General features: G+C 38.6%; 1 protein-coding gene and 1 long non-coding RNA gene across 3 annotated transcripts in view; one reads left to right on the top strand and one right to left on the bottom strand.

The window, feature by feature from the left end:
* The first annotated feature begins 11,957 nt into the window (after positions 1-11,957).
* Positions 11,958-13,266, top strand: LOC128099030 (non-histone chromosomal protein HMG-14). The gene is made up of 3 exons (XM_052720676.1): positions 11,958-12,217; position 12,270; positions 12,835-13,266. The coding sequence occupies exons 1-3, from the start codon at positions 12,071-12,073 to the stop codon at positions 12,978-12,980; spliced, it is 294 nt and encodes a 97-aa protein (XP_052576636.1). The 5' UTR covers positions 11,958-12,070; the 3' UTR covers positions 12,981-13,266.
* A 6,134-nt stretch (positions 13,267-19,400) lies between these two features.
* Positions 19,401-22,513, bottom strand: part of LOC128099492 (uncharacterized) — a 51,951-nt gene continuing 48,838 nt past the window's right edge. For both annotated transcript variants that reach the window (XR_008214543.1, XR_008214542.1), the window contains one exon: positions 19,401-19,550. This is a non-coding gene — a long non-coding RNA (uncharacterized LOC128099492). The remainder of the gene's footprint in view (positions 19,551-22,513) is intronic.

The raw sequence follows: 22,513 nt of genomic DNA, 5'->3' as shown, positions 1-22,513 counted from the left end.
CATACCAACCACAGTTCCCTCTCCCTCCCCTTCTCCTGCTTCCCCACACTTCCTTCCCACCCCCACCCGCCATCCATTTCTCATGGGTGTAAGGCCTCCTTTGAGGACTCAACACAGGCTGGCATACCAAGTTGGGGCAGGACCAAACCCCTTCCCACTGCATCAAGGCTGAGCAAGGTATCCCACCATAGGAAATGGGCTCCAAAAAGCCAGTCCATGTTGGGTGCCCATTTTTTTTCTTGAATTTTATACCCTATTTTTCTATTATCTCTTCACCATAACATTCACAGTAACAAGATCTTCATTCAGTGAAATCTGGCATCAATTAAATGCTGGAATTAATGGAACAAAAGTAATCTATGAAAAAATCAGTTGTATAACTTTGGAATTCAAGGAATTTTGGGTTTGAGTTTGATTACAACTCCCTTAAAGAGTTAACCTGCAGCATTCCCATTAAGCTTGACCACTGCCTTAGTGAAAAATATTAATTTGCCATTTCATGCCTTCATATTTACAATTCAAATACAGATGATTCAAAACATGTGTTAACTTCAGACACCATGATTTGATATGCTCAGTGGTCTCATCTCCTTTGCTTGGGCTTCTCCTACAAAGACTATGAAAGTCTGTGAAGATGAGAAGCAGTGTTAAAAGTACTGAAGTAATTCTTGGGGTAGGAGGAATTTAAGAACTATCTCAGATCTATTTGAGTTCAGAATTGCATAATGAAGTCCAGGATAGAACGCTGTAAGAAAGATGCATTGAAGATATTAATGTATATGTTGCTATAGTGTGGATTTTGAATTATACAAAAATTCCAATGTCCCTAGCTTGGTCTATTAGGGTAATCTTTAAGGGAGCTAAATAGGCTCAATGAAGTGGGGTGGGGGTGACTGATGACAGCAGTTGACTGGACTGTTCAAAAGTATAGGCCAAATCAACCTCATTCTTTTTATAAATTGATTACCTACGGTATTTTGCTATAGTGATGGAAAGCTGACTAACACACCTGTCAGCTCTCTTACATCCATAATTCAACACTAGGCCACTACCCATGAGGCATAGCTTTCTCTCAGGAAATATACTTAGGTGTTGGACGGCACACTTAATAGATGAATTATTTCAGTGTCTAGAGAAGGGTTCAGCTAAGGTTGATTAAGCTGTTTCTTTTTTCATTTAATGCTTTGATATGTCAGCCCGAGGCAGCATTCAATTCCTTTGTGACTTGCTCTGCTAGCTTGGGCAGTAGGCCAATTCCTTCAAATGGAACAAACCTCTCCTTTGCCCAAACATTTGCTCAAGAGGTGACTGCATGGGAGTTTACATGAGTGAAAGGTTTGTTCCACTTATTTGTATTTTGTTGCAAGCTGCCTTCTCAAAAATGGGTTTTATTTAATATTTGATCTCCAAAACATGGCTGAAGCATATATTTTTGTTCCCTGCTGAGAAACCAAAATTTATTTAAGAACTCAAATATTGCAGCAATTTATTTTAAGAGAGGCAATATAGCTGGTTTACTGGTGTGCTTTGTAGAAAATGCAGGCTCACTGGAGTTTCCTTTAAAAATACCACAGGAGGGGGAGATGCTTATTATAGCTGAATACAAATATATCATGAGGTTACTTGAATTTAATTTTAAATTTTTCTGAAGGGAGGGAGAGAGAGACAGAGAGAGGGGGAAGAGAGAGAGGGAGAACATTTGAATTTTGAGAAATAAGATATAGTGCATCTCAAAAAAATAACTCAAAACAAAGAACTGGCAGTAGACTTAACTTACTGAGAGAGGATGGGCAAAATGAGAGAAAGGAATCAAATAATGATCACTGGGTGATCTGATGATGGATCATAAAAGTAAATCAGTTTTGTAGAAGAAACAGTCATTAGGTTTGAAGCAACGGTAGAAAATCAGCAGTAATGTCAAAACTCTTGCTTGCCTAAGGCATTTAGAATGTCGGGAAGACCAGAGTACTAGTGAGGCTCACACCTAAAATCCTAACACTAGAGACAGAAGGATAACTTGTTAGAGTTAGAGGTGAGACTGTGCTACAGAGTATAAAGATTTCAAAGCCAGCCTGTACTACAGAAAGAGATGCTGTCTCAATAAGTAAACAAGAAAATAAATAAATAGATAAACAGAAAGAAAGACAGACAGAAAGAAACAAAGAAAGCAAGCAGGGAAGAAGGGAGAGGAGGGAGAAAGGAAGGAAGGAAGGGAGCAGGTCCAGTGAGGCAACTCAGTGGGCAAAAGGACTTGCCACAGAAGTCTGATGACCTGAGCTCAATCCCCAGAACACAGAGTGAAAGAATAGAACTGTCTCCTGAAAGATGTTCTCTGACCTTAACACATGCTGTGGGATGTTCATGCCACCCCCCCCGCCCCGCCCCAATCACACATATAGATATATCTACAAAAATGTTTACAAAATAAAATAATTAAATAACTAGTATTTGAAATTTAAACTGCAGCAGCCAAAGGCTAGCACCGTCACTGAAACCATCACTGAGAAGGGTGACAGTTTGGGTGAGCATCTGTGTTCTAATCAAGAGGGGCCTCTATTGAATGACAGTGGCTGACAAAATGAAGGAACACTTGCACATTTCAGAATGGCTTGAATTGCTTTTAGAATGATTTTCAAGACATGCACCAAAGGCTTTGGAGGGCATGAAAACAGAAATTCATTATGCAATGAAAGTTTATGAAATGTGTGAGCCCAATGCTTAAAAATTATATGAAATCAAAAAGAGTCATTACAAGAAATATTTTTAAAAATTGCAATTCTTTGTTGAAACTACTTCATAAACATGTCAAAGATACTGCAAAACCATTTATAACATTTTAAGATATGGGTGTAAATTATTAATTTAAATTTAGATGAACATATGAAATAACTTTAAGTAAAAATTTGAAGGTTATCAAAAAGGTATTCTCTTTTTTACAAAACACACATGCTAATAGTGAGGCATTTCAATCTGTATATAAACTTAGGTGAAAAGATGTTTGCATTATCACCAAACACCTTTCTTTTTAAACTATTATCACCAGCAAAATAAATAACCATGAGTGTTAAGTGCTGCGGAAAGAATGACCTATAAATCACAATATAAGGATTTCCTTTGAAGTCCAATTGATTTCCATGTCCCAAACTAATTCAGGTAGTGTTTCTAGTAGCATGGGTGATCCACAGAGAAATCATTAATTTTGTTTAAAGTTCCTCTTATGACTTTAAAGCATGTAATAGAAAAATAAAGATGAGATGAGATATAAAACAGAATTTTCCATGATTTATGATTGAAGTGTTTTCTACTGTTAAAAAACCGTATATCAACCATCTATCAAAATGCTGTCTAAATTTGTATCATCCTAACTGATAGGTGCTCAAGCCCCATGATGGTCCACCCCTAACTTGAGCCGTGACACTCAGTCTGGTATCTATTTGGGACAAAGGGACATTACTTTCCAAATTTAAAGGAAACATGTTTCTTTCTATGCAACTGAAATTTTACAGGACAGTTTCATGTAGCTACAAGCATTATTCTCCATACAAGTACTACTGTCCTCTTACTGTGAGGCCACAGGTGTTTATGAGACTCCTGGTGGATTTGTTCCTCCTTAATCTACATCTACTACTACTATATTTTTAGCTCTTTTTTAAATGTCTAAACACTGCTATTAACTTGCTAGGTATGATAATGGCATTGACTTTTGACAGGGTATTTCTAATTTATCAGAAATGGATCATTTATCATGATATCAATGAAAAGTAAAGCTATGAAGCCAGTATCAGGAAGACCAATTGAACCCTGTTTGTAAAATTAAACACAAAGTTCCATTTGTCAAAAATCACATTTAGAAAGCATTTCAGGTCAACAAATCGTTGTATCTTCAAGAGAAAATACCCTTGATTTGTTATCAACTTTGTGGTGGTATCAAAATCCAGTATGTTCTTAAAATGAACTCTAATACATTGAAAACAAGAAATATTTATGCATTTTACTTTTATTTATTGATTAATTAATTAGTTTTGGGACTATGGACCTTGTTTTGATAAGGTTTTTCTTGTTGTTTCTACTGCCAAGCTTCATATTCTAGGCTATGTAGCTCATGAGCCTCCAGGTGAGTCCTCTGTCCCCATCTCCCATCTCAGGTTGGGAGGACTAGAATAACTAATGCCTGCCATGGCAACCAGCTTTTAAGTGGGTTCTGGGGAATCTCCAGACTTGTGTAGCTAGGACTTTTACCTGCTGAACCTCCTTAAATACTGCTATTAATATGTTTATTGCAATTTGGTGTATTATTGACAAATGTATACAGTATGCACTGAACAAATGCAATATCTTCAAGACTTCGTGTCTCTGGCTGTTAAGAGTTCTCTCATTGTCATTCTCAAAATGCTGTTCAATACCTGTGGCTTTGTTTCTGACTTGTGGAAGAGGAGATGAGTACTCGGCACCACTATTCAATCAGTGTTGGTCCTCCCTTCCCAATATTTCTTGCAGTCATTTGAACTTTCCAGTACACTTTAGAATTGGTGGGGTTTATTTGAAACTTGTTGATTATCTAGATAAATTTCAGGGAAATTAACATCTTTAAATTATTAATCAAACGTTTATATTCTTGAATAAGGTATGGTTTGCCTACTATTGTATTCATTTATGACTATCAAAAACTTGAAATGGTGTATTTTGTCAAATACCAATAAATAATCCCAGCATTTGTTAGGAGGAGAGTTGTGAATTTGAAACAATTCCTGGGCTACAGAGGAAATCCTTTTAAATAATGAATAAATAAGTAAACAAATAATAATTGTACTGTTAACTAACCAACTCGATATAAGCTAGGGTCATCTGGGTAGAAGGACCCTGAATAAAGAAAATACTTCCATCATATTGGCCTGGAGGCAAATCTGTGGGGTATTTTCTTGATCAGTGATTGGTAAGTGAGGGCCTAGCCCACTATTGACTATGGCTATCCCTTGGCCAGTGGTCCTGTATTGTACAAGAAAACAAGATTTGTAAGCCACAGGGAGCAAGCTAGTAGGCACCATTCTTCAAGAGCTCTGCTTCATTTCCTGCCTCCAGGTTCCTGCTTGATGAGTTCCTGTTCTGACTTCTCTCAGTGATGGAGTGTGAGCTGTAAGTTTAAGCAGAAATAAACTGTTTTCTCACCAAGTTGCTTTTGTCATGGTGCTTATTAGTGGAACAGAAATGGAAATAAAACAGGAAACTTAAATGGAAATAAATAAATGAAATAGATAAACATCCCTTAAAGTTTTCATATGCTCCATTCTATTTCAAAATACTATTATTTTTTGGACAGGGTTATTACAAATGATAGTAATTCAAAACTGTATTTTATTTATATAAATTTCTGACATGTCTACATGAAATTGGCTTCTATGTGTTACATTTACACATCATATGTCATTAGTTTTAATAATACCTGTAGATTCTTGATTTTCTATGTAGACAATTGTGCATTCTATAAAATAATGATGGCAGTTTATTTCACTTTCCCCTTCTCAAATTCTTAAGATTATATTTGATTTAGTTGATCGTCTTAGAAGCAACTGATGCCTAGAATGCTGTTTCCTGGTGGATAGAAATATTGCTGACCCATATTCCTGTCTTCAATCGGATTTGATAAAATGGTTTATTTTTGCTCTAGTAACAGACTTGCATCAGAAAATGGAGCCAGCCTCATCACTCTCCTGTCCCCTCCCTATACCTAGGGTTCTTAGGTTCTGTGCTGCTGAACGACGATTTAGACAGAGAAAATGGTTGTAAGAAAAGAGACTGTTCATAATGGAGGAAAAACACTGACATAGGGAGATGCCAGAGCCTAAGAAAGATCAAAGGTCCAATGGCCCTTAGCTTAGAACGCCCTGACCTCTTTCTGAGTCATTCACGTATTACCCACTTTTTTTTGTTCTATTTTCTTATGAGTCATCTTCAGTGGAAGGAGGGGTTTTTTTTTCAGCCACTCATTTCTTTCATAGGCTAATCTTGATGCTTCTGGAGCCTTCCTTTTCATCTAGACCTCCCTGTCTCACCTTGTAGTACTTACTGTGGGTAACTGAATTATGGAGCCTTCACCCTACTTTCTAGTGTCTTTGGTGTGGGAAGATACTCTCCAAGCTTTCAAAAGCAAAATGCAAACACCAAACCAGTCACAAAAATCTTTGATCTACAATCTGTCCTGTCTGCAGGATATGCCAGGGCAATGGTAGCAGAGAACTTGTCCAAATAGGCAACCAATGTCTGTTTGACTTAAGGCCCACACTGTAAGATGGAAGCCATACCTGACACTGCATGGGTAACAAAGAACCAGAAACTAGATAGCCCAGAGACCTAAGGTAAAATCAGACATGACTGGTCTTAGAAGAAAGAAGAAGAAGGAAGAGGAGGAGGAGGAAGAGGAGGAAGAAGGAGGAGGAGGAGGAGGAGGAGGAGGAGGAGGAGGAGGAGGAGGAGAAGGAGAAGGAGAAGGAGAAGGAGAAGAAGGAGAAGGAGAAGGCAGGTGGATCTCTGTGAGTTTGAGGCCAGCCTAGTCTACAAAGCAAGATCCAGCACAGCTAAGGCTAAGTCTGTTACACAGAGAAGTCCTGTCTTCTGATATTCCCTCTTACCAGCTCACCTGGGCAGCACAGTAGAGCTGACCCTGTTGACAGGGGTCAGGGTGTGGGAGTTTGGAAGGAGTGGTGTGTGGGCATGGGATATCTGGCCCTACCCTCATCTACCTTATGGTGGCAAGGGCTAGGAAGAGATGCCCCCTGCCCCTTAGCATCTGTGGCAGTGGGGAGAGTTGGCCCTGAGGTCATAAGAGTGGAAGAACTGCCCCTGCTCCTCACCAGTTGCAGCACCTAGTAGAGTGACCCTTGTACCTCACCTAGGCAATACAGTAGAGATGGCATTGGTTGTGTATGTGTGGGAGAGCGAACCCTGAGGGTATATCTTGCTACATAGGGTGTACCAGCTGGAGCAGTGCTGGAGAGCTCACACTGATGGTGAGGACAGGAGAGACCTGGTGGGCTGACCAACCCTGCAACTACCTATGCCCACAATCAGGATTACGAATTGATCCACCCTGATATCCACGGTATATATGTTCTGTTGGATCATGTGAAGGGGCAGGTCCTGCAGATTCAAAACTGCAGTATCTCCATGACACAGGACAACAACAGGATATCCAAGAGAAGTCCCATTGATCACCCAGCTCGATGGTATAGCAGAAACCAGAGGCCTAGAATCAGACCAAAGATTCTTTGCAATAAACACTTGCAAGTAAAGATAGACTAAAGGGTTTACTATGTGATTCACTGTGTCACACTACAGCTTCCATAATGAGATTTTTCCTTCTCCCTCCCTCCCTCCCTCCCTCCCTCCCTCCCTCCCTCCCTCCCTCCCTCCCTCCTGTTCATTTCTCTGCAATTTTATTTCATTTTGTGGGGGAGGTTGCAAGGGCAGAGGGTGGATATGAAAGGATAGAGAGATGAATAGAATTGAAATGCCTGATGTGAAAGACAAAAAGAATAAATGAAAAGAAAATTAAAAAACAAAAAATATCAATAAAATGACTCCTAATGCTATTCTGCTATATTCATATATCAGTTCTTTATTCAGTCAACATCAGAGAAGCTTCCTCCTGCAATAGACAGGATGATATGCAGAGACACACAGCCAGACATTACTCAGTGGTAGAGAGTCCTTAGATCACATAACTCTAAATGGGAAGTCATCATTAAATTCCTACCTGCAGAGCTCAGGTAATCCCAGAAGGGAAGGCAGCAAGAGTGTCAGGGCCAGAGGGGATGGAGAATACCAGGAGAACAAAGCCCTTAGAATCAAGTAGGTAAGGCTCATATGAACTCACAGTGACTGAAGCAGCATACATAGGGCAGATATGGGTCTGCACCAGATCTTCTGAGTATGTATTATAGCTTTCAGCTGAGTGCTTTTATGGGACTCCTGAGTGTGAGAATGAGTGGGTCTTTGATTCTTATGCCTGCTCTTGGGACTCTTTCCCTTCTGTTGGGTTCCTTGTCCAGCCTTGATGTAATGGTTTTTATTTTATATTATTATATTTTATTTTGCCATGTTTGGTTTTTTATCTCTTAGAGCCTATTCCTTTCTATTGAGAGACAGAAGGGAAGACACAGAAAGATGGAAGGGAGAAGAGATGGGGAAGAACTGGGAGGAATAAGGGGGGGGGGAAACTAATCAGGATATATTGTATGAGAAAAGAACCTATTTTCAATATATGAAATAAAATTATCTAAGCACAGAAAAAAGTTCTTTATTTGTAATTTTGAAAATGCTCATCCATTTAAACATGTATCCATATTATTAAATTATTTTTCTTATTTATTGTTGAATATGATAAGTTATATCTTGCAGAATCCGTCTTTTATTACTGGGTAGAATTTAAGTTGGTGAAGGCATATGCTGTTTTTATATGACACTGAATTCAACTGTTGAAGATTCTTGTAACTGGGGCTGGAAAGATGGCTCAGTTGTTAAGAATACTTGCTGCTTAATAATAAAGACTGGGGTTTTTGTCCAAACACCTGCATGAGATAGCTCATGACCACTTGTAACCCAGCTTTGAGGGATCTGATATCCTCCTCTGGCTTCTGTGGGCACCTGCACACACACACACACATACACACACACACACACACACACACACACACACACACACACACACACACACAGACACACTCACACACACATAAACACATGCACATACACATCAAATAGGCACATAAACTCACATAAATACATACGCTCAAATAGATACACATAGTCACATAGACACACATTCATGTAGACACATAAAAAAAATAAAAGTAAATCTTAAAAAAATTCTTATGCGCATTGTGAGGAATGAAATTGCTGATTTTTTTCCTTCTAACAGATTTTTTTTCAGTGTTGGAGATGGAGATGAAATTTAGAGTCTCACATGTAGTCAGCAAGTGGTCGGTCACTGAGCTACACTCCAGCCCTTAGCTTGTTTTGATTATATTGCTTTCAAAGTAAGCTCCTGAAAGGCCTGCAAATCTTGCTTCATTTTTTGGATGAACTTAAGGAACCTTGCCATTATCACCTCCATGACTCTTAAATAAATGTTTTCTGAAAGAGGCCGACTGGTATAAGAGGTAGCTCAGTGGCTAAGAGCACTGGCTGTCCTTTCACAACACCCTAGCATGTCTGTGGTCCCTCATAACCATCCAGAGTCCAGTCCTAATGGATACTAATGCTTCTTGCTGGCTTCAGTGGGCACCAGGTATGATCGTGGTACACAGACATACAGGCAGGCAAAACACCTATACACATAAAATGAAGTAAAAATAATAAAAAAGATGCATGTAATGTTTTCCTTATCATAAAATTTATAAATATCAATGTATTATCATTCATATTTTCCATTTCTTGATTAATAAGTATGGACTGTATAAATATATGATTTTTAAGAGTCCCTTTCAACTAGTCCTTGCAAATTTCTTGGTGATTTTTTGGTAAAGAACTGGGATCGATCTGACAGTTAACAAACCTCCAAGACAAAAGTTTTTCAGTTTCTTGGATGCCAACAGAATACAGGAGGAAGAGTAGAGACAAAGGACAATTTACTGCTCACAAGAAGACCCAGAATATCAACATTCTTTTGCTGCCTCCCCACACTCCAATTCCCACAGAGCAAAGATAAGTGGGCCGGATGACACATGTTTGGGAAGTAGGTTACATTAAGAGAGGAAATCTGAATTTAACAGCCTGGATCTTTTCTAATGAGCAAAGAAGCCTAACCTTTGTTCCCCAGAGAGCCATTATCTTTGTCTTCTAAAGCTACAGGAAAGACGCCTTGTGCTCTGAAGGGAAAAACTACTTCTATCATTTAGTTTGTTTGCCATGAACAAGTCCTTGAAAGATAGCCTCCATTTCTAGATGTGGAAGAATTGGAAACTCTTATTCTCACAGATGGGAACAACCTAAAAATCAATTATTTCTCTTCAATACCCCAGAGAATTCAGAATATAGGACCTGACCCCTTCCCACAAATGTGGAAAGTTAAATATATTCAGGAAGTTACAGGTGAGATCACCTTACCAGAAAAGCCAATGGAGCCACAGAGAGAAAGGAATGGTTACCTACTTCATGAAATCATCGTGGTTAATTGTGAACTAAATTGAAACTCAAATTTAAAATATTCCCCACATTTGAATTAGCTTCACTTCCATGATTTCCATCACATTCTTACAATAAATATTGAAGAAAATTCCTCCATTGATTTGAACAGAGGGGCCAGAGAGGGAGAGACCATTGGAAATAAATCAGGGGAAAAGTAATCATCATTCTCAAAAAAAAGGAAGAAAGAAAAAAAGAAAAGGAGTCTTTTGAATGTCATGGCCCAGGAGAAGAGGAGAAAGAGATGGGGGGGGTGCAGGGAGAGAGGGAGGAGAAGGAGAAAGAGGAATGGGAGTGTGAAAAAGGTTTCATCACAAATTTATGGAATTCTTCTATTTTAGCACAACTTCTTACCACATCAACAGATCATCAGAGGCACAACACCAGAGTGCAAATGAGAGAACTGCAATACGAATCTTTGTTTATTGAAGACAAGATCTCTATATGTAGCCTAATGTGGCCTCTAACATCCTTCTGTCTCCACCTTCAGAGTTCTGGAGTGATAGGCAAGTGCTACCATGTTCAGACTCAGAACATTTACTTAGGAAAAAGTCCTTAGGAAAACTCACATTCAAAAGGAAGAAAAAAAATATAGAAACTGAGGTTGGTGGGTATGACATAGCCCAGACACAAAAAACACTTTTGATTCAAGTCAGATAGACACAAGAGTATAAGTACTGCAATGAGAATTCCTGGAAAGAAGCCTGTAAAGATTGACTGACTTATTAGAAATCGGAATGTTGCAAGCGAAAAACCAATTTATCTTGAGGCATCTCCAGCTTCCTTAATCGCCATCTATTGCTTTCTCTGCAAAAGACCTAATGTCTTTGTGACCATTACATAGATCTTTAATTTTGCCTTATGAAAAAGCTGAGAATGCTGCCAGCATCTAAAGCCTATAGAAAGTTTTCCTTGCTTTGCTGTAATCTGATGTGGATTATGCTGAGCAGGAAGAGATTGAATCGAGCACTAGACTAGGAGAATTCTGGGAAGGGGAATGGCAGAGTTGGGGTTGATACCAGCCAGTCAGTCACCGAGGAAGCAAGACATCTAAAAAGTAAGGTAACAAGCCATGAACCACATGGCAAAACATAGATACGAAATATGGGTTAATTTAAATGTAAAAGCTAGCTAGTAATAAGCCAGAACCATTGGCCAAGCATTTATAATTAATATTTGTAATTAATATATGCCTCTGAGTTATTATTTGAAAATGGCTATGGGATGGGGTGGGACACAGAAACCCCATTTACAGTAACCTACCTACCTAAAGTACCCAGAAGTGCATTTGACAATTGTATTATTGTATGACCTTCTTGGTTCTGTTTGTATAAAATGTTCATGGAACTGCTATCTCATTAGAACAAGGTTTTAGGGAAACCTAAATCTGTGTTTCCAGGCCATGGTCACTCATATTTTTATGTATAATAAACTATCTCTTCTATTCCTTTGAGACAACAGCTGTTATTTTCATTGGCACTATCCTGAAAACAAAATGGTATTACAAAGGGAGACACATATCCATCTCTTGCCTATCACCCTGCTGAAACAATGGTCCCCAAGAAACTGGAAATTCCCTGGGAACCTAATGTTAGGAAAGGAAAGAAAAAGGAAGAGTTTGGTGCGAACCAACAGAGGACTGTGTCTTCCAGTAAAGATTTCCCACAGTAGTGATAACTTTTCAGACCACCTTGCATGATGGACATGAAACAGAGAATGACAGAACACTGATGAGGAGACTACACTCACATGCAAAACAAAAGCGCTAAGTTGATCCGGTTCTCCCACCGCCCCCGCGGCGGGTCGCAGCAGTTCGTGCGGTGGCGGCCGAGGCGGCGTAGCTCCGTGACAGGTTCGGCCTCGCACGCGCCTCCCACCCAGCGCCGCCACGATGCCCAAGAGGAAGGTTAGCGCGGACGGAGCGGCCAAGGCGGAGCCCAAGCGGCGCTCAGCGAGGCTGTCGGCCAAGCCCGCCCCTGCCAAGGTGGACGCGAAGCCGAAGAAGGCCGCGGGCAAGGATAAACCATCAGACAAAAAAGTGCAAACCAGATCCCTCAGTAGTTGGATGAGGTTTCTAGCACAACAATTAGGGTGTTTGGCCATCCCATCACCAGAGATCTGGATGCAGAGATCCATGACTAGGCCCTGGGTGGACCTCTGGGAGTCCAATTAACGAGAATGAGGAGGGTTTATATGAGCGAGAATTGTTGAGACCAAGGTTGGATAAAGCACAGGGACAAATAGCCAAACAAATGGAAACACATGAACTATGAACCAATGCCTGAGGGGTCCCCACTGGATCAGGCCCTCCGAATGGGTGAGACAGTTGATTGGCTTGATCTGTTTGGGAGGCATCCAGGCAGTGGGACCAGATCTTGTGCTTATTGCATGAGTTGGCTGTTTGAAACCTGGTGCCTATGCAGGATTGTTTGGCTCGGCCTGGGAGGAGGGGACTAGACCTACCTGGACTGAGTCTACCAGGTTGACCTCAGTCTGTGGGGAAGGCTTTGCCCTGGAGGAGATGGGAATGGGGGGGGGGCGTTGGGGGGAAGGTGAGGGGGACGGGAGGGGGGAGAACAAGGGAATCCGTGACCGATATGTAGAACTGAATTGTATTGCAAAATAAATTAAAATAAATTAAAAAAAAAAAAAAAGTGCAAACCAAAGGCAAGAGGGGAGCAAAGGGCAAACAGGCGGAGGTGGCTGACCAGCAGACCACAGACGTGCCTGCGGAGAACGGAGAGGCTGAGAACCAGAGTCCAGCCTCTGAAGTTGAAGAGAAAGAAGCCAAGTCCGACTAACCATCCATCGTGTCTGTCAGTTTCCCCGCCTCCCTTCTTGTACAATCCAGAGGAATATTTTTATCAACTATTTTGTAAATGCGAGTTTTTTAGTAGCTCTAGAAACATTTTTAAAAGGTGGGAAGAAGTCCCGCCTCATCCCATTTTTTAAGTGTAAATGATTTTTTTAAGAGGTTAAATCACTTGCTGGTTGTTTATTTTTTGGTACAACCAGAAAAGAGCAGGATACTGAATCAGGAGAGGCTGTGACTGTCTCGGGGGTCACCATAACATTCCGTAGAGGGGGCTAGTTTTATATCCTACAACACAAAGCATACTTGGAGTCTTGGTCATGCATTTGTATCTGGAATATTTTCAGTTATTTCTGGTCTCGTGTTTATAGTAGAACTGTATCCTAAAAAACCACTCCTCGGTCCTTGCCCTGTCAAACTGTCTCTGGTCATGGCAGTCCATTTTCCTAACAATTGTGATAATGTGCTGTGAAAGATTGAAATTTTGAATATGTACTGTATGTGGCATAAAATTGTGAGTCAGTGGAATTAAGGATTGTGAGCATTTGATTGTGATGTGAAGTCTTATGAAAAACTTGCCAAGTTTAGGATGGAACATCACTGGAATAAGTTCAAAGAGAAACAACACATGGCTCTTCTGGGTACGTGAATACATTGTATGACTCTTAGAGTTTGGGTCCATGTTTTAAGAATTGAAATGTCTGTGTACTCAACCAATAAAGTCTCAGTTGTGAAAGAGAAAAAAAAAAGCGCTAAGTTAAGCATATTCCTTACCCTCTGTTTAAACACAAGCCTCATAGAGGACATAATGATGCCCCTCCTCCACCCCACAATTACTTGTTCTTCTTCCCAACATGACCACATTGGATAAAACTATCTCTGGTTTTCCCTATTGCGTATCTCTTTACTTGTTCCCTTGAAAATGAATAAGCGTGCCCAGCACATGAGGGATTCTAGGGCCCAGGCTCTGAAACTAGCAACTCCAATAACAAAACCTTGAAACAGCTCACATTAACGTGTAATGTACCTGCTTTGTTTTATTTCTTCCTTTTTGCTTTTCTTTTCTTGGTTTTTCTATTTTTGCTTTTTTTGAGACAGGATTTCTTTTTCTTTGTGTGGCATTGGCTGTCCTGGAACTAGTTCTGTAGATCAAGCTGGCCTTGAACTCACAGAGACACACCTGACTCTGCCTTGAGAGTGCTGGGATTAAAGGCATGTGCCACCACCACCCAGCGTGATCCTACTTTCTGTAACCTAATACATCATACCCAGCTTTGGCAAAACGTTTCTTCATGGGTGTAGGAAAGCCACAGCCTGAAGAGATAAAGGATACATCAGGACACACTAAGATAATATAGACATTGAGATAGTCCAAGCATTCAAGAAAGCACAACTCCTGTATCAAGAGCTCAGAAGAAATAAGTAGACAATACACAGACAATGAAAAAGAAGACTTCACTAAAAGTAAATAAAGGGAATGCAGAAAAAGCCCAGAAGGAAGTAGTCCTAAAGATATAGTCATATCTTTATGATTGTAACATAAGCAAAAAAAAAATGTGCAAGGAAAGGTTTAAGATGGTGTGAGAAAAACAATTGCTGATTTAGAAGTTTTAATTCTAATAAGATTATCTTCCAAAAGAGAAGGAAGAAGACTGTTTTTGGAAAATAATTGAAAATGGAAGAAATTTGTGATTCATAGTTTTACCTCATTAGAAATGTAAATATAATTCAAAGAAAAGAAAAATAATATCACAAACTCAAATTTCCTTTATTTAAAACATGCAAGGAAGAAAGAACAATGAGAAGAAAATATGTATGCGCTTAATTTACATAAAAGATGTTGATAATACTAAAGACCCATTGGGATCTCATAGCATACACAACAAGGAGGCAAACAATGGTGGGATTAAGAATACGAAGCACACTATTGTGAGACTCTTACATTGCCTATGTGTACCGTGGTTTGTTTATCTCCGAGTTGGCTTAGGCTAGTTAGCAATGCATAGTGCAATCTCTAGGGAAAGAAATTCGTTTCAGAAAGAAGCATAGTTGAATGTGTTGGGACAGGAAAGAAAACGGAATGGAAACATAATACTCATTCAAAGCAGAGGTGATAGGAAAACAAGCAAAGCTTAAAGAGACAAAAATGAGCACAAACAAGATAATTATTAATCCAATTACATTATTACATTAACATTCACTCTAAATATGAGTGATCTAACTGCCCAAATTAAAAGACAGAGACTGCTGGAGCAGTGAAGAAAACTCTACCAGCTGTTGACTAAAACAATCTGCTTGAAACACAGTAATACAGTGATTAAAAACAGAGTGCCAAGTAAAGATATACCACGCTAGCACTCATCAAAAGAAAGCTGGAACAGCTCCTTTGATTTCAGGGAAAGAAGAATATAGTACAATAAAAATAGAAATAAAAAAGGCCATTACATAGTGACAAAGAGGTCAATTCTATAAGGGAAAATAATCTGTAATGTATGTTTATCTAGTAACAGAGCCAAAACATAGGTGGAAAAAACTGACAGAAATTTGAGGGACAATAAGGTAAGCTCACTAGTGGAGTTGGAGATTTCAATATTCTGTTGTTTGGGACAGATCCAGAAGGCAGGAAATTGATAAAGGCAGGACCATCAGTTTGCTGCATCTAATTAACATGTACAGAATGATTAACCAAAGTCAGTAGTACAATCTTCTGTGTTTATATGGAGAATTCACTGAAACAGACTACATACCACCAACTTCATCATTCAGTATCACTAAATGTTCTGGTTAATGCATCAAGACAAGGAAATAAAATATATACAATTCAGGAAGGAAAAATAATACCATCTTTATTCTCAGCAAACAGAACTGTCTATGTAGACAATATTACAGAAACTGCAGAGGAAAAACAAGACTTCCTGATACTAGTAAACTATTCAAGCAAGATTGCAGAAGACAATATGACAGAACAGAAGCCAATGGCTTTTCTGGATACTAGCAAGGAAGAACAGAAACTTCCAAGTTAAACACAAAAGAAACTCATACCATTCATATTAGCATCTCAGAATAACCATCTATGTACAGAATATCAAAATATGTATAGCATATTGGCAGCAGCTCTCAACATGTGAGTTGCAATCACTTTGGGAGTCATATATCAGATATCCTGCATACGTAAACAGATATTTACATTACAATTAATAACAGTTGCAAAACTACAGCTACGATGTAGCAAAGGAATCATTTTATCACTGAGGATCACCATAACATGAGGAACGGTATTAATGGGTCACAGCATTAGGAAGGCTGAGAACCACTGATCTACGGAAAGAAAATCACAGAGCTATGAAACAAGTTACACAGTCAAGAGCAACCAGAGCCTGTTGATCAATAAGAGACCACATAAGGGATGGTGATCCTGAGGCATTACATCGCTTTGTCACCTGCTTTGTGTGAATACATTCTATGTTGTCAGCTGAAGACACATCCCTCAGACCTTGCCACTGTCAGGAAGATGTGATGACCCACCATGCTCACAGACAGGATCACCTAACAGTATAAAATGCAGATCTTCTCAACTTCTTCAGATTTGATTCAGGCTCTTCTTAAACCTCAGATAATGTTAATATTTACCACCTTCTACCAAAGTTAATATGGAAAAGCAGAAGACCTAACTGAGGAAACACAACAATGTAGTATGAATCTTAAAAGTTCTTATCAATAAAATCAAACCTGAGGCCAGTTATTGGGGTGAATGCTGGAAGACCAGAGAAGCAGAACAAGCCACAGCTACCTCACCTTGCCAGTTCCTCAGCTGATCCTGTTTCCTCAGACTGGAAGCCTGTGTCCTCATCCAGAATGGGTCTCAGCTGAACTGTAGCTCAAAAGCCTAAAAGCTTAACCAGCCAAATGCTTCTAGTTTCTGGTCTTCACACCTTATATATCTTTCTGCTTTCTGCCATCACTCCCTGGGATTAAAGGCTTACTTTCTGGGATTAAAGATGTGAGTCACCATGCTTGGCTGTATCCTTGAACACATAGAGATCCAGGTAGATCTTTGCCTCTGAAATACTAGGATTAAAGGCGTGTGCTACCACTGCCTAACCTCTATGTTTAATATTGTGGCTGTTCTGTCTCTGACCCCAGATAAGTTTATTAGAGTGCACAATATTTTGGGGAACACAATGCCACTACACAACAGAGGAGAAAAACAAAGTAGGTGTGCTGATACCAAAATGAAGGCTTGTTATATAGATAAAACAATCAACACCAGTTCCTGTTGTTGAAAATACAGACAAATAATAAAGAAACCGATACTTACAGTTAGAGTAAACTTACAGTTGACCAAGGAGGAAAGACAGTTATATGGAGAATGGACAGTCTCTTCCCAAATGATGTGGGGACAAGTGGAGCTCCATAAACAAAACGACAACAAAACAAACTGAAGCAAAGAGAGATATGGAGCCCTTTCTGCTGAAAATACATTTTAATTCAGACCTTAGACCTAAAGGCAAGCTCTAAAATGATAAAATCTGTGCAAGAGAGAATAGTAGAAAATTGCATTGGGTGTTTTGTTATGTCCAAAATACATCAGAAAATGATACCTCAAAACCGTTTAAAATCTAATGTGAAAGCTCTCCAAAATACAGAAATGCCCCTGTTACTGAAGAACACACACAATTAGCAAATAGGCATGTAGGAAGTGGTAGAACATCCTTTTTTGATTAGATAAGTAAAAAGTAAAGCATAATGAGATTGGGTTATATATTTATCAAAATTGTTAAATAATCATACCAAATACCAGCCATGATGGGACGCATCAGAAAACCCCACTCATTGATACTGAGAACACAATACCCTTACCATCTAATCCATCCACTGTTTCCACAGATATTACCAAATTGTGTAAATTCATGTCCACAAAGAAACTTCCATATTAATATACTTAGTAACTTAGTTCATAGTAGCTATGAACATGAACAACAAAAGTGTCTTTCAGCAGGAGCATAAACAATCAAACTACAGTGCATCCTAATAATGGACTATTATTTGATCATAAAATCAAATTAACTACTGAGCCTACAAAGATGTGAAGGGAACTAAATGTGTTTTGAGAAATAAAAGAAGCCTGTCTGTATGATTCAGTCTACATGACATTTTAGAAAAGGCAAAATTACAGAAAGTAAGAAAATTCGTGGTTCTGTGAGACTTGGAAGGAGGGGATGGGATGAATCAGCTCAGTACAGGAAATTGGGCAATGAAACTATATGTATGATAGATGACAATATTCATTTTTCAAAACCCATATAACACTACATAACAACGTGTGAAACAACACTACCTTGAGGTTTTAATTCGTACTGCATATCAATACTACTTTTTTTTTGGTTTCTTTTCTTTGTTTTTTGTTTTTCGAGACAGAGTTTCTCTGCGTAGCTTTGCGCCTTTCCTGGAATTCACTTGGTAGCTTAGGCTGGCCTCAAACTCACAGAGATCCACCTGGCTCTGCCTCCCAAGTGCTGGGATTAAAGGCGTGCACCACCACAGCCCAGCTCAATACTAATTTCATTAATTATAAGAAAAGCATCTCTCAAATGCAAGATGTAACATGAAAAATTATTTGCATAGAGGAGGAGTATGTGAGAAGGATTTTCTACTCAGGTTTTTTTTTTTTTTCTATAAAGCTGAAATAATTGGAATAAAATAAAGGGAGGCTGGGATTGAGATCAGTTGGTAGAATGACTAGATAGAATACAGGAGATGATAGCTTCCATCCCCAGCATCACAGAAAATCAGTGGGATGGTACACACAAACTTGTAATCCTGTAGCCAGAGAACTCAGTACTTGGAGGCAAGAGGATCTGAAATTCAAGGTCATTCTTCCCTTTACAGGTGGTTTAAGGCCAGCCTGCAATAAAATCCCATTTCAAAAGCACTTTCTTAAGAGGAATATAGGACAAATTTGAGAGATTCACATACAATTTTCCCTTGACTTCATGATTTCACAATTCTTATTATTTTATATCTAATCACTTAAATTGTTGCCTCTTTAGTACATACGTTACTTTCTGTTTTGTCTGGGCATCATTCACACTTCTTATTTTTTTCATTAATCCTACTTTAACTTTAAAATATATATTATATATTTTAAATGGTTATTTTATTTTATGTATATGGGTATTTTGCATGCACATATGTCTGTGCACCACATGTATGAGCTCCCAAGGCCAGAAGAGGGCTTCAGGTCCTCTGGAACTGGAGTGTTTTAGATTGTGAGCTGCTGTGTGGGTGCTGGAAATCCAACTCCAGTTCTCTGGAAAAGCAGCTAGTTCTCTCCACCACAGAGCCAGCTATCCAGCCCCTGTACTAAATATCCACAAAAAAAAAAAAAAAAAAAAATGATGGCTTTGTATGTCTACTTCATGTTACTTTCAATTTCTCATTGATTTATGCTTTTTATCCTCCAGGATTGTTCATTTGTTCTTGTCTACTGAGATGTCTATGGTGTGGAAATTAGAAGCCTTGTCTGAGATGCACGCAGGTCTGGGCTCAATCCACAGCACTAAAAGAAAATAAAATGAGAGTCTAGTTCACTAATTGCAACACTCCTTTTTTAATAGAAGCAGTTAAACCATAATTGTCACCTAAATATTACAGTTGCAAGTTTTTGAAGTTATTTTCATATTCATTCAGCTTTAATTAATGTACAAAATTTATGCCAACTTGAATATTTAAACCTGAGAAATTGGCTTTGCTACCAATGCTTCGTTTATTAAATATACACCAGTTTCCTCATATATTTCCCATTTTCCTGACTTTTCACATTTTCATGCAACTCATGTCTTTTCTCAGAAAATGCGTTCTTTAAAAATCCTTCAGTAAGAGTGCATTGTAGATTTTTTTAAATTGTTTGCCTGAAAAATATTTTCCTTTTGTACGAGTTCTTAATGGAGCCCTTTAGCGAGCATGTAATTACACACTGACAGTTGTTTGCTCTCAGCCGCCCAGCATTATTCCACTGACATCCTGTTTTCATTGTCACTTTTAAAAAGTAAGTTGTACTTTAATTAATGGTTCCTCTCAAGTCTTCTGTATCTATCATCAAGATCTTTTAACCCCTTTTTGTATTTTGGCCTTTACACATTTGCCGTTTGGCTCTTAATTATCTAAGCTGATTTCTGTTTATCCTCCTCAATATCTGGGGACTTTAAAATTTTAAGAATTAGTTTGTATCATCTACTTTTGATATGGAGGTTGTTTTACTACCATTAATTGTTCTGGAACTCCATTGCCCTAACTTAGAGGATGTCATTTTGTAACCCAGGTCTCAAATTCCCTTAATAGTTCAGCCTTTGTATTTTCAGCTCCTTAGATCTATATTTTGATATTCTTATCTCTCTTCTAGCTTATTAACTTGTTTTCCGTCTATGTTTAGTCTGATAACTATTCATTGAGTTCTGTGTTTTATTATAATTTTCAAGTAGATGGTTTTGCAATTTCTGTTTAGGCCCCCATGCCATTTCACTGTCACCATATTCACATTGTATGGTATGATTCTCCATTGTTCTGGATGCTCTCTTGTTCTCAAATATTCCTGCCATTTACTGCAACATTTATTTCTTGAAAATTAAACACATTTATTACATAGTGAATATTCTAGGTATGCTTTTTGTGGAGCTGATACAATTATTTTTGATTCTCAGAATGGTTTATGACCTTTGTAGTCATTTCTTTCTTTTCTGTTGCTGTGATAATGATGCTCTTACCACAAACAATTTAAGGAACAGAGTGTTTATTCCATCTTATAGATCACAGTCCATCATTGAGGGAAGTCAGCATAGGCACTCACACAGGATCTTGAAGCAGAAATCACGGAGGAAAGAACAGCACTTGTTGGCTTACTCACTGAGTCATATTGAGTTATCTGTTTTTCATAGCCTAGGACTACCTGCCCAGGGAATGGTGCTACCCACAGTGGGCTAGACCCTCCTACATCAGTTAGCAATCAAGACAATCCTTTAATGACATGACCTCAGGCAAGTCTAACCTGGGCAGTTAAATCTAACTATGACAACCTTGTTACTTATTTATCTACTTATTTGAGAAAGTTTATATTTTGGAGTTTATATTTGTTGGAACTTTGAAAATTTCACTTGGAGTTTTTCTTGATTTGCTTAAAATCAACCATTTAAGAAACAATTTGTTTTTGTTTCTGTCAGGTGTTTACAAGTTTTCTTTTAAAATGAATTTAACTTTATTTTGTTTGTTATTACAGTGGAGAGGGGCAAGGCCCATTTGCACTACATGTTTGGTCCTCTCCTTTCACTTTTATGTGGGTTTTAGTATAGCTGGACTTTCTTTGGACCTCCAGTTCCCAAATAACAACACTGAGACATTTTATGAATTATGAAAGCTTGGCCTTAGCTTAGGCTTGTTCCCAAATAGCTCTTATAACTTAAATTAACCCATTTACATTAACCTGCTCTGCCACCTGACTTGTTACCTCTTTTCCATACTGTATATCTGATTTCCTCTGCTTCTCATTGGTGAATCCTCCTTCTCTGATCCTACCTGCCCCCTAGTTCTCCTCTTTCCCAGGAAGTCCTACTTATTCTCTCCTGCCTAGCTATTGGCCAGTCAGATCTTTATTAAACAAATTAGAAGGTGCCTTATGCAGGTGAGGTAAAACAGAGATATCTTCATACAGTGTGATCAAATACCTCACAACATTCTAGGGAATGAATTCCAGTGATGATACTTAGGGAACAAGCACCTTTATCTGCTGAGCCATCTTGTCAACATGTTTAGTAGTATCAATCTACAAACACTGAAACTAAAGTTTTCTCGGATTACACAGCTTTCATTTCCTAAAATGTAACTACTTTTTAACTTTTCTTTAGAGTTTAGCAAAGGAGATACTGCCAAGATGGGCACATATCCCCATTTCCTGCTGAAATAAGTTTTTTCTTGTGTCTCCCTGAGCATGTCACCTTCTTGGGGATCAACAGCCTTTCCCTTGTTCAAGCAACAACACTTTTCCTCCTTCTTTTTGGGACGATGACCCACTAAAACCAGGAACCTAAGAAAGAGATGGTGATTTCTTCACTGCTCCCTTCCCCTTTCCTAGCATTTCTAAGAATGAAGTCTGAGTCTTACACCGTTGTCAGCTCCTCAATGCATGAAAACAATTTCTTCCCTTTTCTTTACAAAATCTTATCTAGTATCTTTGGTTTACTTTGTCAAATGGAATTTATAAGCGTATCTAATCTCTTATATCAGCATAAATGAAGTAAACTATATTTTCTTGGGTCACAGACTGTCATGTGAAATAGAGATTAGATCTTTCCCATTATCCAAAATAAAAGTAAGAAGGAAGAAGACTTCCCAATTATTAAATCAAAATGCAGAAAATATGGGTAGCTTGTTACTATTTTTCTATCATAGTAATCAATACATGTAAGATATATACAATGCATAAACATCAATATAAATTTGTACGTGTATGTTTGTGTCAGAATGTCTGCA

This window comes from Peromyscus californicus, unplaced genomic scaffold, assembly GCF_007827085.1.
Source record: "Peromyscus californicus insignis strain IS unplaced genomic scaffold, ASM782708v3 Scaffold_6__1_contigs__length_162567912, whole genome shotgun sequence".
NCBI classification, from domain to species: domain Eukaryota; kingdom Metazoa; phylum Chordata; class Mammalia; order Rodentia; family Cricetidae; genus Peromyscus; species Peromyscus californicus.
The sequence above is the reverse complement of the archived record's forward strand: the minus strand, read 5'-3'. Positions and strand labels throughout refer to the sequence as shown.

Excerpts from the sequence above, each read along its gene's own strand:
- LOC128099030 (XM_052720676.1), top strand. The coding sequence starts at position 12,071 with ATGCCCAAGAGGAAGGTTAGCGCGGACGGAGCGGCCAAGGCGGAGCCC.